Source organism: Cupressus sempervirens, chromosome 8 (assembly GCF_028749045.1).
Source record: "Cupressus sempervirens isolate cs-2001-9-10 chromosome 8, ASM2874904v1, whole genome shotgun sequence".
Classification (NCBI taxonomy): Eukaryota; Viridiplantae; Streptophyta; class Pinopsida; order Cupressales; family Cupressaceae; genus Cupressus; species Cupressus sempervirens.
The window spans coordinates 111,293,587-111,312,807 of NC_143125.1; the positions used below are offsets into that span (position 1 = coordinate 111,293,587).

General features: G+C 34.4%; 1 protein-coding gene across 7 annotated transcripts in view; it reads left to right on the forward strand.

Annotated features, from left to right (window-relative positions):
* The window catches only part of EMB1417 (Pentatricopeptide repeat (PPR) superfamily protein), a 279,888-nt gene that overhangs the window by 134,331 nt on the left and 126,336 nt on the right, over positions 1-19,221 (forward strand). For all 7 annotated transcript variants that reach the window (XM_089796897.1, XM_089796902.1, XM_089796899.1 and 4 more), the window contains 2 exons: positions 5,516-5,659; positions 9,835-10,047. In XM_089796897.1, the coding sequence (XP_089653023.1) occupies positions 5,516-5,659; positions 9,835-10,047 (357 nt within the window). The remainder of the gene's footprint in view (positions 1-5,515; positions 5,660-9,834; positions 10,048-19,221) is intronic.

Here is a 19,221-nt window from a genome sequence, read left to right on the forward strand (position 1 = left end):
CAAAGCGGCATAAGCGTCGGACAAGTAGTGAAGAAGATATGAGCAAAATACCAAATCTGCCTGTAGCCGGAAATGCAACTAAACTGCTTGATAATGAAGCCAATAACAAAGAATTCCAAAGGCCAAACCCTAAGGGAATGACATCTAGAATGTTACAAGAGAGGATAGACGTCCTCAAATGCCAAGAACGGAGCTGCAACTCACACACCAATTTCTTCTCATATTCAACCTGCCTAATGAAGCCACAAATGCTTCCTTTTATTCTATTCTCAAGGGTCCGCTCAACTCATATGGGCAATGCGGGATAAAAGATGTGTAATATATAAAACATATATTAAAATACCCCTTATGTCTCCCTTGGGTACACAGCACCATAAAATAAATATTAAAGTAACACTTTAATATTTTACAATTAAATTAGACGTTACTTTAATAAAACTTCAGGCATTAAAATGTATTAGCAATCGGACTCCGAATAATGCGAGTGATAGCTCATCGGAAAGCTCTCATTGAGGAGTATCGAATCCAATCACCAAAATTGACCTGCATTGTGTCCTGCCGACTTACTAAAAATAGTAAGTATGCCTAAAACTGAGTTAATCAACTTCGTTTTGGCCCAAACTGGAAATGACTAGGCCAAAACACTCCAGGATCCCTTTAAACCCTTCGTTAGCCCTCGCGACCATGTAGAACAAGGCTAACGCACACACACTTGGTCAACTACTAAAATGGGGACATTACACATACAAACACAAGTAGATCAAATACAATATCAGAAACTTGAATACGAATGATCCTTCAATAAATGCCAAAAGATGGTGCTCTGATTTCCCAGATTTGAGCGAAGTGTCATAGGCGATGGAATAGGGTGAGGGTTGAATCCCATAAAAATCGTAAGAGCCAAATAGGGAAGATCTTTCACTTCTGAAATGGCGAACAATAGAGAACCTTGAACAGTAGTTCGCAATACAAAGAAATAATCTAAATCACATACTGACTACAATCTACATGCCGTGCTTAAATACCCTTCGAATAAACATCTCGAGGGTGTACAAAGATTGTTGTCGGTAGATCTTGCATTCTGTAGCCGACTTGGTTATGCCATCAGAGATTTTGTATTTTGTAGTCAATGGGTGGATTAGGATTGTTTTGTAGCCGACGGACCCCTTTGGGAAGGTTCGGCAGAAAGTATTTATATGCCGTCTGAGATCATTGTAAAGCATCTTATGCTCGGTATGTAATCTCTTGGCATATGCGAATGATAAAGGAAGCACTGCTATTGCTGTTCTTGTTCATTGTCTGTGTGCATTAATCATTTAATCTATGCGGTAAACATTTGGCGCCGTTGCCCTATGAGCCTGGAAGGAGGGAGGAATGAAGCTTAATGCCAAATCAGCTTAACAAGGATCGAAATAAGATAAAGGGAAAAGAGGGAATACGTACTATGCAAGAAAATTTAATTTTGGCACAGCAAGCCGAATGCAAAAGGAGGTTCCAGAAGATTGCCGATGGCCACAGAAGTGCGAAAGAATTGTTGGAGGAGACTCGACAGCGGGTAGAATTGGTGGAGGAAGCAAGGGAGGAGTTTTGACAGATCTTTGGCAGTTGAGAGGGAGGCTAGAGAGAAGTTAGCCGTGGACTGGGCCAATTAGCAGGCAGCATGGGCAGCTCTGTTGAGGGATAAGGAAGCGGCTGTGCGGGATAAGGATGCAGCAGAATAGGAGTTGCAGTTAGCCAGGACACAGGCTATGGATGCGTCACTTCTTTTGAAGGAGGCCGTAGAGGTTAATTCACAGATTCAGAAAGATTTGCGAATCCGGACAGATCAGGTGTATGAGTTGTGTCGCCAACAGCACTCTTCAGGGGCACCATATTCTATCTAATATTTTTTGTTTGTTGTATGTGTGTTGTCTCCTATTTTGTTAGTTGTCAGGAGACGACTTTTCTTTTTGGGGGGGATGATGTGGTCGGTAGATTTTGCATTCTGTAGCTGACTTGGTTACGCCGTCAGAGATTTTGTATTTTTTAGCCGACGGGTAGATTAGGATTGTTTTGTAGCCGACGGACCCCTTCGGGAAGGTTTGGCAGAAAGTATTTATACCCCGTTTGGGATCATTGTAAAGCATCTTATGCTCACTATGTAATCTCTTGGCATATGTGAATGATAAAGGAAGTACTACTATTGCTGTTCTTGTTCATTGTCTGTGTGCATTAGTCATTTAATCTATGTGGTAAACAAAGATAGCCGACGATCAACACCTACGGAACAATTAATTTAAAATGGGTCTAAGATATAATAAATCAATTGGAACCCACCAATACAAACATTAATAACTTGGGCCTCAAATTAATTAAAATTGGGAACATTACAGAAGCGATATGGTGGTGAGGGTTTTTGAAGCCCTAGACGTCGTCAAATCATTAAAAATGACCATTTTTTCAGAAAAAAAGTGGCAAAAAAACCTTGATCACGTGAGCAAATCCCGTCAGCAAAAATGACAGCTGAAGAGGGCAGAAATCAGCTGTGATTTTGCAGATGAAATGTAGGCAAGGAGGGTTGCGTGAAAATCTCAGATTTGATATTGCAGAAGCAAGGGCCATGAAAATCTCAGAAGAAAAAAGGGCCAATTTTGACAATCCAAATTTTATCAAAAAAGTATTGAAATTTCATTTTGAATTCTATTTGAAAATTTTGTCAAAAAAAGTACAATGGCTCTGATACCATATTACAAAGTAATTGGTAAAATACTTGCTCATTATTAACAATGATCAATAGATCAATATATACAAAAGAGTAAATGACATTTCCTTAGGAAACGATTGTAAAGAATAGGAATATTCTATTCTAGCTAACAGTAAACTAACAACTAACTAAATATTAGGAATATTCTAATATTTGCAATAGATTACAAATAGATAACCATTAAATAATAATAGACAATAATAGAAGCTATCTATTAACGTAATACTAATACCATATAAATGTAGATTAAATTTCTATCAGATTTAGAGTAATGGATACCTTTTATATTTCAGAATAGAATGGTTACTAATCCTTGATTTGTTATATGCAGATTTATATCAGAAGATGTGGATCTTGGTCATTTTACCGAATGTAGAAAGGATCCAATCTTATTATTTATAAATACTGAATATCTCAAGTTCGATGTGATTTTGATAATGCTCAACCTGCTCTAAATAAACATTTATGAATTTTGATGTTTCTAAGCAGGTCGTTTCAAGGATTATATATATATATATATATATATATATATATATATATATATATATATATATATAATGTTTGAATAGGCATGTCCTTGAATGGACATGTCTCCACACGGTGGAGACAAGGCCACTCAGGACATGTCTCTAATATGCATCGATTGATTACCAAGAAGAGACTGATTATTAATTGGGATTAGTTAAGACCTCATTCTTAACTAAATACTATATATATATAGATCGCCGGACATGGAGACATTAATCAGATTTAATCTGATTCAATATCATCTCTGCAATCAGTAAAGATAGAACATGAAATATTCATACAGAACACATTTGACGATATACATGGACTTGCAATTATGATCTGGCATATAAATGATGAACAGTTTTCAATTTGTATATATATATATATAAAGTATCATTCATGTATCTGACCATAGTTATCATACTTTAACAAGTATCTTCCCCAAATTTATGATTACAAAAGGATATGCTCAGTATCTTCCTGTTTTTCTTTGAACAAAATGCAAATCTGATTATTGTTTGCAAGTAAACCCTTGTTTTGCACTAATATTTATATTATTTTACTTTCTCACTTAGCAGCTTTTGTCCCTAGAATTATTTCTAATAAATTTTGTTTATTGGTATCGTTCAGTATATTGAAATACTTGTTTTTAAAGTTGGATATGGCTAAATTCTTTTAGTGCAGTAATTATAGGGTCAATCTCTTTTCGCTTTGAATGCAACACTTTCTTTTAGCTTTTAACATTGGAGTCATTGTATCTTTATGTGTACTTGTTTTGTTTACTTTTTTCTTGTAGTTGAGATACATGAGTGTCTCGTCTTGGGTTTTTTTGGTAAAAATATAAAAAATCTCTTACGTAGTTTAAAAAAGTGTCTTGACTTTGTACACTAGGCAAAACAAAAAAGATACAAATTGACATTTTATTCAGCATGAATGTGAACAACCAAAAAATCATTGGAAATTTTGTGAACTGCGAGTTTATTTTGTCCAATTTTCAGTTACTGTTTGATTTACAAGGAGTTTTCCTTTCTAATTTGAAAAGCTATTGTACTGTGCAGGTCTCTTCCATTTTGTGTCTCATTGTTAGGTGCAAATTAAAATGCTAACAAATTTGTTACAAAAACACCATCTATTTACAATGACGATATTAGTGTAGCTTATTGTGAGCTTGCAATTGTAAAGGTTTCTGATTTGTATTCACAGTGGTCTCCTTGCCCATTAAATAGTGTTTCTACTTCATTGCTGAAACAAAAACATATAACTTCTTATCATGTGCTATGACTTAAAACATATTGACAACAGTAGAATCAGATAAGGACCCAACAAAGGTTGTAATACCTTATTCATTAGCAACATAGAGGTAGTTGGAGGATTGCGTAACATAATTGAAACACCAGCCGCTCCTAAAGCCCTTTCTTGGTCTTTAATGCTGATCTGTGTATAATCCTTCTTTTTATCCAAACTTGATGAAACATTGATTTTAAATCCAATGTAGTGATGAACCTTGCCTGCTGAAGCTGATCCTATAGATAGTCAATATGGAGGAGTATCATTTTTAATCACGATTTTAGTAAAACTCCTATAATCTATTCACATGCATGGAGGCTTTTCCTTTTTAGGACTATCACAATTGTTGCAGGACTTTTGCACTTTAATGATGCTTTAGTGGTAGAGCCTAATCTTAGCAATGGACAATTCGTCATTGGATCTTATTGAAGTTTCTTGAGGATGTGCTTTAGGATCTTTTTGTGTGGCCTCATTGACCTCGGCTACTCCTTGACAAGCATTATCAAATATATTATGGTGATTGATATTGGTTTAAATGACTCCTCCATTTTAGACATAGACATGGATATGTGATTATATTTCCTTCAAGTCTTCACCAACACATGCTTTTACAGCCATTGTTTGCACTTATAGTGATTTTTAGTGGCACATAGTTCAATTTGTGGTGGGCACTTATGTTATTTTGCTTCTGGACTTCTCTCTTCATAACATTTTATTGTTGACTGTCGCATGTTCTAGTTCCATTGACCTACTTAAGTTCTCAGTCTTTCTTTCTTTTTTCCTCTGAGGGTGCAGCCCTTTTAGGCTTTTCAAATAATAGCAAGTTTTAGCAATTTCAAGGTGGAGTTTTTGAATGTATGTCATTGAAATGGGTATATCCTATGGAACTTGGTGATCGAGTGCCCTTGAGGAACATGAGCTCCAGATTGTTTATTTTTGTTAGTTGGTAACTGTCCATATGCTGCTTTATGACAGATAAAGGCATTGTCCAATGTTAAGGAAGAAGTTTATGCTGCACTTGATTCGTTCATTGCATGGGAGGTGGAATTTCCTCTTATTACAGTAAAGAAGGCTCTGAAATCACTTCAAGCAGAGCAGGAGTGGAAACGAATAATTCAGGTAGTCACTTCAATTTCTCTACATTATATATATATATATATATATATATATATGAACTACTCACTAATCATAAATAACCAACAGCTTATGAAACTGAAAAAATTATTAGTTCTTTTGTCTCTTTTTCCTTTCTTTGAAGGCTTTGAACCTATTATTTTACTTACATAGCTTTGTAGATTTTTTTTATATATCAATTAAAAATCTCTCTAGTCATTGACGTGTGATCGAAAAAATGATAATAGCTCTTCTTATGAAAGTAAAATAGTATTGCAAACTACTAGCAATTCAGAAAATGATTTCTGAATCACAGAGGTGCCAGAAACTCCCCTGTCCCTCCTTGGGCATGCGTATCCCCGTATCCAATTTGGAAACATATCCAATACTGCCTGGATACACGTCGAATATTTTATCCATGTCTGCCTAATAAACTTGATTTTTGAACCATACTAAATACTATGGGATTTCTCACGTAGATCTTCCCTTAATGTAAATAAAACTATATTAAAGCAATTTAAAAAAAAAAATTTATAAACAAAATGTCCACCAAATGAGAAAGACAAAAAAAAATGTTTTTATATTTCAGCAACCCGTTTTTGGGTTATCTTCTAATGCAACTCTACTATGTTTACATATTGTAAAGCATTAAATTAACTTATAAATATTAATGTAGCATTTATGTGTCAATATTACTTTTGAAGTAATGAAAATCTCCTACAATAACTTAGAAAACTATGTTAAATATATGTATATGTGTTATTTATTAATGTTGTGTCCAGCGGTATCCATATTGGGGGTCTATAAAAATGGTTGTATCCGTACCCAATACCGTATCTGTATTTGTATCCGTATCCATATCCATGCAACTTTGGTGAATCATCAAGGCCATAGTTTGTAATCTTTGAGTACTCTTCAAGTTGCCAAGTGCTCTTTAGTTTTTTTGCTGGTTGAGTTCTTCAAGTTTTAACTCACATTTTTAAAGACGTAAAGGAAAACTAGGTAAAAATGTTGCCATAGGTAAAAGGGTGGATAAATTTTGTTTTTCACTTGTTGTTTTTGCTATAAATCTGTGCATTTTTTTTGACATGTCAATTTTTATTTTAATACATTTTTTAAATGGATTTTACAAAAGAATATGTTTTGATAAGAGATTAATTTTTAATGCTTTTTGAGTTATTATTATTATTATTATTTAAATTTTAAATATTGTCAATGCGAGATTTGAACTAATGACCTCCGATAAGGAAGCCATGCCAATTCACCGCTGTACCGCGGGTGGCTCTCAGTTGCTGAGTTTTTGCTAAGCTGAAAATTTTGGGCTTGCTGAGTACTCCTCGAGTTGAAGTCTACAAAATACAATCAAGGCTAATGTTGATACTAAAAAAGGTGCACAGCTCCAAAAAATAATGACAAATCACAAAACTATAGCTTCCTCTGATAGTTGAACATCGACTTACAGAGAGTCTAATTCTAGATAACGACAAACAAGATAATTCTGCACTCTGAGTCTTTGACTAATTATGGGATTTTCAAAAATATATCAGTTGGGCAATATTATTCCTGTTCATCATGCTTGGTATATACCAAACTATCAATACATCCCCTTTTAAATGCTTTGACCTCATGCAGTTACCAAAATCAAATTGCAAGACATCCTTATAGTTGCATAAAATCATTACTGATCATGCTTTTATGACTGAGCTTAATTAGTGTTGAGCTACGATCTTCTTGAATTCCATCTGTTTTCCATATTATTTCCATTTCATTGCTTGTCAACTAAATAGAAGTAAATGATAAATTACATTCAATTATATGAAATGGTGCCTTAATGTGTAGATAAAGGGGTCCCTAGACTCAAGGTTCTGAAAAGAGATCATATGGACATGTTCTTTTTTTATTAAGAACTACTTTTTCAAAACAAAAAAAAAATAAAAAGAAGAAATCAGTTTTCGGAAAAGCAGCGAAAACAAAAATCACATTGTTGAAAAAGCAAGGAAAAATCATTTTTTTGAAAAAAGCAATAAAAAATGTAAAAAAGAAGAAATCATTTTTTGGAAAAGCAATGAAAACGAAAGTCACATTGTTGAAAAAGCTAGAAAAAATCATTTTTTTGAGAAAAGCAATAAAAAATGTAAAACAGTTTCTTAAAAAATAAAATCTAAAATGGTTAGAAGGGGAGTTTTGACTTCGAGAAGAAGGGTTATTGCTTATTCATATTGTTTGCATTACTGAGATCACAAATTCTACCTATTTGGCTAATGAAGAAAACCTTTTGATGAATCACATTTCAAGGATGAAAACCCTCTTAGCTGGCGGAGTGATTTCATATGGAAATCACCATTCTCTTTAATGCTAGTTTTTGCAATTTCTTCTTGTTAGTGAAGGTTTTTGATGTGTTATAGGTGATTTTATTATGCAAGTTTTATTGTTGTTTGTTGTCCCAGTTCTAGTTTGAATTCAGGAGTGGTTTTGGAGTTTTGAGAGGGTTGTACTTCCTTATTCCATGTTATTCTATGCTCTGCAACAATAATTTGTAATTTTAAAGATATTTTAATTGGCATATTGGGTTCACACGATGAACACTTCACTATATTAAGGGGGGGGGGGGGGCTTTTACTTTTTCAACTTAACAATCACAATAACATCAATTGCACAATAGCATTCACATAAGATGCAACAATTATGCAACACAAGTAGAACACACAATCTACATGGAAACCTTTATGATAGAAAAGCTATGATAAAATAACTAATTTTATAAACTCTCTAGGTGCCAACGTGTAGGAGACTCCAATCTCCTCAATTTTTTAGGCGCCAACCTACTATCGGAATGAACCTCCATAGCTAATCACCAACATAGAAAGAGACACCAATGTATCCTTTAGCAAGCACTGACTTCCAAAACAAAACTCCACCTTATGAAAATGGCTTCTACAATGATGACAGACAATTCAATATTTTCAACAACTATACTTCTTCACAAATCTGCTACAACTTATTCTCCAAGTCTGCAATAATTCTCCTCTTTAGATCTGCTATTATCACCTTAAGATATATACACCAAGTGTGCAATAATTCTCTTCTTAGTTCTACAATAACTTCTTCATGCATCTGCAATATATTTTTTTATGAGGACATACTTATACTAAGAAGTGGAAAATCTGGACAAAATATTGTTTAATATTAAATTTTAATATCTCCAACAATATTTCTAAGCACCAACCTATAGGAACACCAACATCTACTTATACAATTTGTGCGCACCAATCCACTAGAGACACCAACTCCTGCAATTGAGTACCAATCAGTAAGAGATACCAATTTCTTGTTAAGGCACAAACCTTCCATGCAATAGGATCACCAATTTTTAGTGAATGTCCTCTTCAATGGCTGAAAACAATCACATTTAACTCATTAAGTTCTCCTCAAATCTACTTATACTTTTATCTATAGGTCTACTATAAACCCCTCTTAATTTCTGCTTAAACTTCTTTATATTATTGTTTGCAAAATTCCCATAAAAATGTAAAATGCAAACATTAAGATTATTTATTTTCCTAAAGTTGTTTCCTTCATTATTATCAAATCATATTGAACCTTTGACTTTTCAAAAGCATAGCACCCCATGGCCATAAAATGCAAAGAGAAGCAAATGATTTCATTGACGTGTAATAGGCTTCTGTGCTTAACATGATATCTGAAGTTTTGAACAGTCCATTAACTATGCAGCTCCTGTACATAGTTACCTATAATATGAAACATTTCAGCCCTCTAAAAGTATAACAGGAGGTTGGGTAGTTTTATTCAAAGAAGGGTTGAGCAAGTCACCAGTTGAGCACTTTGAAGGTTGGGAATCATGATGATTGCAAATAGAAGATTGTGATATAAAATTCTCTGCTGCTGCATTCAAACTGCAATAAGAACAAGTTTAATTCTCGTATCTAACACAAGTGTCCCTTTTTCCAATGACTTATCATGATTTGTTATGCTTAACAAATGAAGTATTAGAATATCATAGTTTCTTTTAATATTTAGTATCTATTTCTATTTTTAGCTAGCTTTGTAGTATTTTCTATTAATAGTCATTTAGGAATTTTATTTATTATTTTATTTAAGTCTTCTATTTGAATTGGTCAAACTGGTCTTGCTCTTTTGAGTCTATAATATCTTTTGGGCAGGTAACAAAGTGGATGCTGAGCAAGGGTCAAGGCAAAACCATGGGAAACTACTACTTATTATTGGATGCCCTTGCTCAAGAGAAACGAATAGAAGAAGCTGAGGAACTTTGGAATCAAATCTTTAAAAGGCATCTAGAATATGTTCCTAGGAATTTTTTCACTCGTGTCATCACCATGTACGAGCAAAACAACATGCCTGATAAGTTGATTGAGGTATTTCATCTTTCTGTTCTTTATATATCAAAATAGTGAATATATTGCATGTAATACCCTTCCCTGTGATTTTGTTTGATGCTCAATTAGTTGTTTTAATTAATTGCGGTCTTAAATAGACAGCGAAGGGTGATACACACAGACACACACACACATATTGAAAATATTAAATATTGATTCATTATTGATGCTTCATGTATGATTATGCTATAAAATACTGTTATTGATCGATTATAAATGGTTAATTCAATAGGACATTTGATCGCGCATAGTGATGGTTAAACATAATGAAATATTTGATCGAATTTTAAAGAAAAATATGGAGAAAGAAATGTAAATGGGAGTTGATCAAGTAAAATTTGGAGTTTACTTGGCTTTCTGTTGTGCAACTGATTGTTGGAACTATAGAGTCTTTTGGGGTCATCATTCTGTTAGGTTTTTGGGGGATCTGGACTGGGGGACCTCAAAACAAAAAGAGAAAAAGAGAAAGAGTTATCATTGTCCTTCCAGTGCTGCAATTTTTGAGGAGTTTTGTGCAGGAGAGGAGTCAATGGGTCTTCCAAGGCTGGCCTTTGGATTTGGAAGATTTTTTATGAAGCTTGTTGGAAGTTTGTGGAGGGATAGTGTGTGTTCATTTATGCTATTTTGTGAGGTCTTTTCTCCCTGTGCCTGGTTGAACCGATCTTTGCTTCACAACAGCTGCTCCCACATCTTTAGCCACTGTTTGATTCTCACATTGCATTTCTTGTTTCCATAGAAAATGCAATATTGCCATTGGAGCATAGTTTCCAGATTTTGTGTCAGGAATTGATGGGTCTTCCTAGGTCATCCTTTGGATTTGGAAGATTTGTTGTGAAACTTGTTGGAAGTTTGTGGAGTTATAGTGTGTGTTCTTTTATGCTATTTTGTGAGGTATTTTCTCTCTGTGCCTGGTTTGTAATAACCCCAGTTCAGCTCATACTGCAAAATGTATGATTTTTTGATATTCCTAACACAATAGTGGATATGCAAATGATCTGCTCACCACTAGTTAAAATTCAAATTAAAGTGGCAATTGAAGTATTGCAAATTTACTTCTTTCCAATTCATTCAACACGTCTTTGCAAACATAGTATAAGCCCAAAACAGTACTACATCAATTATTTGCCATCACATTACAAACATACAATTATTATGAAAGTTAAATAATGAACCTGTTGTTCCAATCCTGATGTTCAGTTCAGAATTCCCAAGTAATCTCAACTGTCAGCATTCAACTTACAGTTTGCTTAGTGTTGTTGATGTCCAGATCAGAATGCTTATTCTGCTGCTATTACAGCCCATACACAGGGCTGACATGTAGACGAGAATAGCCCAATTTGCAGGGCCAACAACCACAAGTTCGTGGGCAGAATTTGCTTGCAGCTGATAGGGCAATCCTCACATGTTTTTGCTAAGTATTGCAGGCCTGTTATATGATGTCGTCCAGACCAAGGGAAATGGTAGTGGCTCAGCATTCACCAAAACAAAACGCTGCTTCCAAATACCAAACGGCAGCCCTCAATTTCACAAAATCGATCCCCTTCAATGCCACAACAATTCGATAGCAGTTTTACCCCACCTATCTCTCTACAAAATTCATACAATTCTTCCTTCCCGTATATCTCCTTAGACACAGATCAGACAGTAGGAGAAGTTCATCCAATTGCTATACAACAACAACAATTTGCAACAATACTCAGAAATAACTCTTAGAATAACCCTTATACTTCAGCAAAGGCATACAAAATCAGAATTCAAAAAAGCCACAAAGGAAACAAAAGTAAATAAATTATCCAAGCATGCTTTTCTCAACAAATGGGCTTGTATTTATAACTTTCAAATTCTCTTTTGTTGCCAAAATGTAACTTCACTCAAGAAGCTTCACCACACAACATCAATTAGAAGCTTCTATTAGATTCTCTCACTTGTCTTGGCTTAACTAATTAATAAATGACACTTTCCAATGATAATTCAACTCTCGACTTAAGTGAAATTATAATTTTATAATAAATCATTTAATAATTAACAATAATTTGGCCACTGAAAATATAGTAACTCCCAAAATACTTATCATTTAAATATGCCGTCTAAAATAGGAGTCATACCTATTATTTCTCCATGTGACCAAATGCATTTTTCAAAAATAGAAAGGGTCCATCTCGATCAACGCCAACTTACCACAAATAGTAAGTACACAAAACTAAGCCCAAATGAATTCCGATCTGAGCCAAACGAAGACCAACTTGTAACTTACTGATATGTGTGTGGCTGCTACATACACTTGTAACTTCATCACATTTTGAATTTTTATTATTGCTGCATACACTTGAATTTTTATTCTGAATTTTATGTCCTGAAAATAATTTTTTGCCCTGTCATAAATATATTTAGCCTCATCTTGTTTGTCCATAACATCATCTGATACCTCTTCTTTGGAAATTTTTTCATGCTGAGTCTCCATACTACCACCATTCCTTTGCCATTCTCCCATGATGGCTGTAAACTCTTCCCATAAATCAAATTCTTCTTCAGAACTTGCTGCTACACAATCTTTATCTCCATCCTCATGCCATTGCTCTTGACATTTCACTACACCATGCATTTTGAAGGCTTCATTATTTTCCTCCAAACTCTCTTTCATAGGAGTACCTTTCAGCATTGTACTCATCTCTATTTTCAAAGGACACATTACTGTTCCAACCATAACTTTATCACACTCAAATCCCATAGGACTTTCCTCTTTATTCTTCTCATCAACATTTACTTGCTGCACTGCTTCTTGCTGCAATTTATCTTCTTTCTGCTCTTCATGTTCTTTCCCTTCCAAAGGACAACTTACATCTATCATTGTTGAGATTTCTGTACCAACTTCACATACATCTGCACTCTTTATGGCTGCCTTCTCTGTAGTTTCATTTGCCTCTACCAAAACTTCTTTCACTTCCTCTTTCACTTCATCATGCATTGGAAATGCTATCCTATCAATAAGACCTATACTTCTTGATTCCTTCCATGTTGTATCATCCTTCAATGGAAATAAAAGCATCTTCTTCCCATTCTTGTTGACGGTATATGTGTTTTCTCTACAATCATATATGGTTGACCTGTCATATTGCCATGCTCTTCCCAAAATCAAGTGACAATCTTTTAAAGACATAATATCACATTCAATGGCATCAAAATATGGTCCAATATTAAAAGAAACATATGACTTTTCAAACACATCAATCCACTGTTCATCTCCTAACCCATATGCTTTGTAAGGTAAATCATGAGGTACTCTTGGAAGATTCAATTTCTCAACCATTTCTACTGAGATTATATTTTCAAAGGAACCACTGTCAACTATAACTTTGCATACCTTATTCTTGCACTTGCACTTTGTTCGGAATATAGAATGTCTTTGGCTATAGCTTTGTCTTTCTGCTTCTTCTTCTTCCATTATGATGTAGAGTTACACTTTGGAAACCTTTCGTGGATATACTCAACTCGAAGGGTTGCTTCAAAGGCTCAAACTCATCAATCTGGAAACCTTCACAATCTGCACATTGTATTTTGCTACAGTAACATAATCTGCTACATGAACATAAAATGCTTCAGCAACATAGGACACTTAAACAAAACAAATCTTTTTCCACCCAAAAAATCGGTCTTGTTCTTTCACTCATTGACTCCAAGTAGTGGTAATTGTGTTTTCACAGTGACAGGAATTTTGTCAAACACTTATCCCCTCAACTAAAGAAAACTAACCATACTTTAACCATGACCAAAACAAATTGTCCAACTCAATGCTGCTGATTTTAGAGCTGGGAATTTATTTTCAAATATTAAAATTGAATTTCTTTCAACCACATTCCTTCTTGACACCATGAAAATCAAGAAAGAAAAGACTTTCCAAACTGCTGCCTTTCTGTAGCAACAGTGACAGTAAATAGGACAGTTTTTAGAAACGGGTTTGTTTGACCCCTCAAATCACGAGATAAATTTTTCTGGAAAGAATGAAAGTTGTTCGAAACATAATGAACTATCCTCCCACCAATTTTTAGGTCTCTATGAAACCATACGTGACTGCTATAAATTTTTCTTTGGACTGTAAATCTAAAATCTGAACAGACCAGCTTCACAGAATTGTGCATAACTTGCTCATTTCTAAATGAAAATGAACCAAACTTGAACCAGATGAGAGTAGATTCAATGATATTTTCAAAAATATATCATGCATAATAAGGAAATACTTCATGAAAAAATAAGGAAAAGATTTCCACCACACTGCCCGAAATCAGGAAGCTTCAGATTTAAGGAATCTTGACATGCATGCAATAGTTTCAACTTCAGATATTTCTCTTTCAAATGATAGTGATTTACTTCCTTTGATTCATCCAAGTGATTTAATAACAAATCAATCCAAAAATCCTTTGGATCCCTTCTCCTTCAGCATTCATAAACAGATATGTGATTTGATTCTTTCCTCCATGGAACCCCATATAACTTCAAAATCAAATACCAAATCACCTTTCCCTACCCAGATCTTTTTCTGGGCTCTGATACCAAAAATGATGCAGAGGGATTTAGAACCCTTTAGAAAATCAAATGCACGACTTAAGGCTTTACATGCATGAATGCAAATTTCAGCAAATGCATAGAAATTTAATGAAATGAGGGTCAACACATGAAGATGTTGCCCATTCAAATCTGCATTACAACTGGGTTTTCCTGTAACCTGATATGAGACAACAATACAGAAATAAATAAATGCATGAAATTATAGAGGATCCTCCAATGGCTGACAAAGACCATTGGAGGATCTTTAGAAAACCCCCATGCAAAGACCACTCTCAAAACAACAGAGAGATCCGGCTGATAGGAAATGAACAATAAGAAAATATTAAACTATTAAGATCTGATTTTCAGATTTCTTCCAAGATGTTGATCTAAATACAAATAGAAAAATGTATGTAGAATACTACACAATCACATCTGTACAACACTAGAAACTTCAGAAAATTACAGGAAAACTCAAGAACTTCATTCTATTCACTTTCTCCCAAAAAAAAATCTCTCTTCAAAAATCGCTCTTACAATATGCACTCTTTCTCTTTTTGAAAAACTTTCTAATGTAACTCCCAAAAATCCATCATAGCTTTCTTGTGGCGGTTACATTTTGAATGCCTACACATAGTGCTTTAGGAATATTCACCTTCTAATGTAACTACCAAAAATCCATCATAGCTTTCTTGTGGCGGTTACATTTTGAATGCCTACACATGGTGCTTTTAGGAATATTCATCATTTTCTTCCTTTTGATTTTTCCCATAAACATTTTCAAAAATTAGAAACCTTTAACACACCCAAAATAATCTAAAATAAACTCATACTAAGTCCTAAGTGGATAATGTTAGGTAGGCTTATAAGAATGCCACCTAAACATTTCCACCACAAAAAAAAAGGAGATTTATTTTAAAACATAAAACTCTAAACTCACACACAAACATTTCAAATTTCAAATTTTAAACTCAAAACTTTTTGATATTTTTTTTGTGCCCTGCATTTTAGTCATATTGTAGGTTGTCTTCCTATCGTAGATGTGCTCCTGCACCAACTACCACATAAGACCCTCTATCCACAATAATTAGCCTACGAGGATCACAATAATAGGCTAATCCTCGAAACTCCAATGTTGAGAAAAATGGGGACATTATAGTCCTCCCTCCCCGAGATTGCTTGTCCTCAAGCAACCTGGCAATATAGTGAACTCCAACCTCCACCTGGATCCCAAATGAAGAAGTGCTTGACATCTTTGTAGACACTAAATCAACTGCAAACCGGCATCACCAAGACCAACCACACATCCTGCAGCCTCACACCCAAAACTTGTGCAAATGATGTAGAAGTTAGAATGTCACCAGAAGGCAACTCCATAGAAGATCTGTTCATCCTCTTCTCCCTTGTATCCACCCACATAATATATTCGACGAAAATCCTGATCATCACCAATAATCACTGAAAAAGATGTAGCTACAGGTGAACCATATGCACTTGTGCCAATTGTATCAACAATAGGTGTAGCTACATCAAAATACGCGGACACAAAAACAATACTAACTGCGACAACAGAAAACTGAACCGAATTTGCTGTTGAAACTCATAATTATCAACATGTGCTCCAACATTAGAGCATACATCAACAATTGCATGCATATTGCTAAAGTCCTCCATAGATGGCTCAATTGGCACGAAAGTAGCCGCAAATACCGATATGACTGTATCATCGCATGCTCCTACTCCCACTATCATCACATCACCATCAAATGCATATTCTTGGGAACTCATGCCAACAACTGCATTATCTAATTGTTTTACAACACCCTGTATCTTAGATTCTCCATCCCTAGGCAAAGAAGTACGTTCTCTATGAGTATAATATCTACCTGGAATGAATCTCCTGTCACCATCCATGTTACTATACCAATCACAAAATTAATCTAACAATCTCAGAACTAAGCACCGACCAAAATAATAACCGAGCCCAATTCCTACAGGCTAGCAAGAAACTGCCCTAATACCACTGTAATAACCCTAGTTGAGCTCATGTTGCAAAATGTATGATTTTTTTGATATTCCTAACACAATACTAGATATGCAAATGGTTTGCTCACCACTAGTTAAAATTCAAATCAAAGTGGCGATTGAAGTATTGCAAATTTACTTCTTTCCAATTTATTCAACATGTCTTTGCAAACATAGTATAAGCCCAAAACAGTACTACATCAATTATTTGCCATCACATTACAACCATACAGTTATTATGAAAGTAAAATAATGAACCTGCTGTTCCAATCCTGATGTTCAGTTCAGAATTCCCAAGTAATCTCAACCTTCACCATTCAACTTACAGTTTTCTTAGTGTTGTTGACGTCTAGATCAAAATGCTTATTCTGTTGCTATTACAGCCCATACACAGGGTTGACATGTACAGGAGAATAGCTCAACTTGTAGGGCCAACAACCACAAGTTCGTGGGCAGAATTTGTGTGCAGCTGATAGGGCAATCCTCACACGTTTTTGCTAAGTACTGCAGACCTGTTATATGATGCCGTCCAGACCAAGGGAAATGGTAGTGGCTCCGCATTCACCAAACCAAAATGCTGCTTCCAGATACCATATGACAACCCTCAATTTCACAAAATCGATCCCCTTTAATGCCACAACAATTCGATAGCAGTTTTACCCCACCTATCTCTCTTCAAAATTCATACAATTCTTCCTTCACATATATCTTCTTAGACACGGATCAGACAATAGGAGTAGTTCATCCAATTGCTATACAACAACAACAATTTGCAAAAGTATTTAGAAATAATTCTCAGAATAACCCTTATACTTCAGCAAGGGCATACAAAATCAGAATTCAGAAAAACCACAAAGGCAACAAAAGTAAATAAATTATCCAAGCATGCTTTTCTCAACAAATGGGCTTGTATTTATAACTTCCAAATTCTTTTTTGTTGCCAAAATGTAACTTCAATCAAGAAGCTTCCCCACACAACATAATTAGAAGCGTCCTTTAGATTCTCTCACTTGACTTGACTTAACTAATTCATAAATGACACTTTCCAATGATAACTCAACTCTCAATTTAAGTGAAATTATAACTTTATAATAAGTCATTTAATAATTAACAATTTGGCCACTAAAAATGTAATAACTCCCAAAATACTTCTCATTTAAATATGCCATCTAAAATAGGAGTCGTACCTATTATTTCTCCATGTGATCAAATACACTTTCCAATAATTAGCCTACGAGGATCACAATAATAGGCTAATCCCTGAAACTCCAATGCTGAGAAAAATGAGAAAAATGGGGACATTACATGGTTGAACTGATGTTTGCTTCAGAACAACTGCTGCAACATCTTTTAGCCACTGTTTGATGCCTACTCCGCATTTCTTGTTTCCATAGAAAATCCAATATTGGAGCATAGCTTCCAGATTTAATTTTTGTTGTTTCTTGACATTTTCTTATATAAGGTACTGTTCTGTTGTTTTACCGCTGGTTATAGCTGGCTTTCTCTTTTTAATTTTAAACATTTATCAAACCATTTCTATGGCTGCCCATTATCAAGGACACGGGACACTACCTTTCTATTCTCTTTTATATTTACCCCCAGATTATGGTTTTAGTCATGGCAAAATTAAAACCCGTGTTACTTTGCTATTTTTTCTATAACTAGCTCTTTTTGTTCTGCTAACTGTGTCACTTTATCTGTTCATAAACCTACTTACACAATCAACTCAACCTCAGCCATGTTTTACACTGTTAAAAAAATTATTACTGATTTTTTCTCTGTCATTCTGAGTAAACCATATTCCAACTTATGATAACACTTGACTATGGGAATACCAAATTAAAATCTCCTTTTCCAAGACTAGCCTGTAGTCTCAGGATAACAACTATGCCTCTGCAAGTTCCACATGCGGTAGCCCATACTTTATAAGCCTTGTCAACAGATTATGTATGTGGATTACCTTATAAACGCTCATGTCTTGGTTTGCGTCCTTTTATGGATTGAAGGATACTCTTGCTTAGTACTTTTGTTCTCTTGTTTGAACTTCTCTTTTGTTGGATTCAAATTCAAAATAAAATGTAAGTATCAGTATCAAATTATTTGAAAGAAAAGCCTAAATCTTTTAATGACTATACTCCTTTGATTCCAAGTTTGTTAAGAAAGAATAATCAAATAGATTCTTTAAAAAAGAAAATTGCAGATTTAGTTTTATAGGATTGTTTCTTTTTATTCACTAAATTAGAAATTATTTAGAATTCTTATTTGTTAAAAAACTTACTTTGGTTCCTTTTCTCGAAAGCAGAAATTCAAAATTATGGAGTCAACAAAATTAGTAATTTAGTTAATTTTTTCATGAATACATATGTTAAAATTGTATGGATCAGATTTATATATTGAAGTTGATGAATTTGTAATAACTGAATAACCATACTTGATGTTTCAGTTTGAACTTTGAAAGTTAAATCTCACACTTCAATTAAATTGCTTATACTTCCAACTATGATCGATAGAATGTGGCTGTCAATCTGTATTAAACCACAGCGAAGACTTTTGAATTTCAATGTGTTTGAATGTGGTTTAGAATAT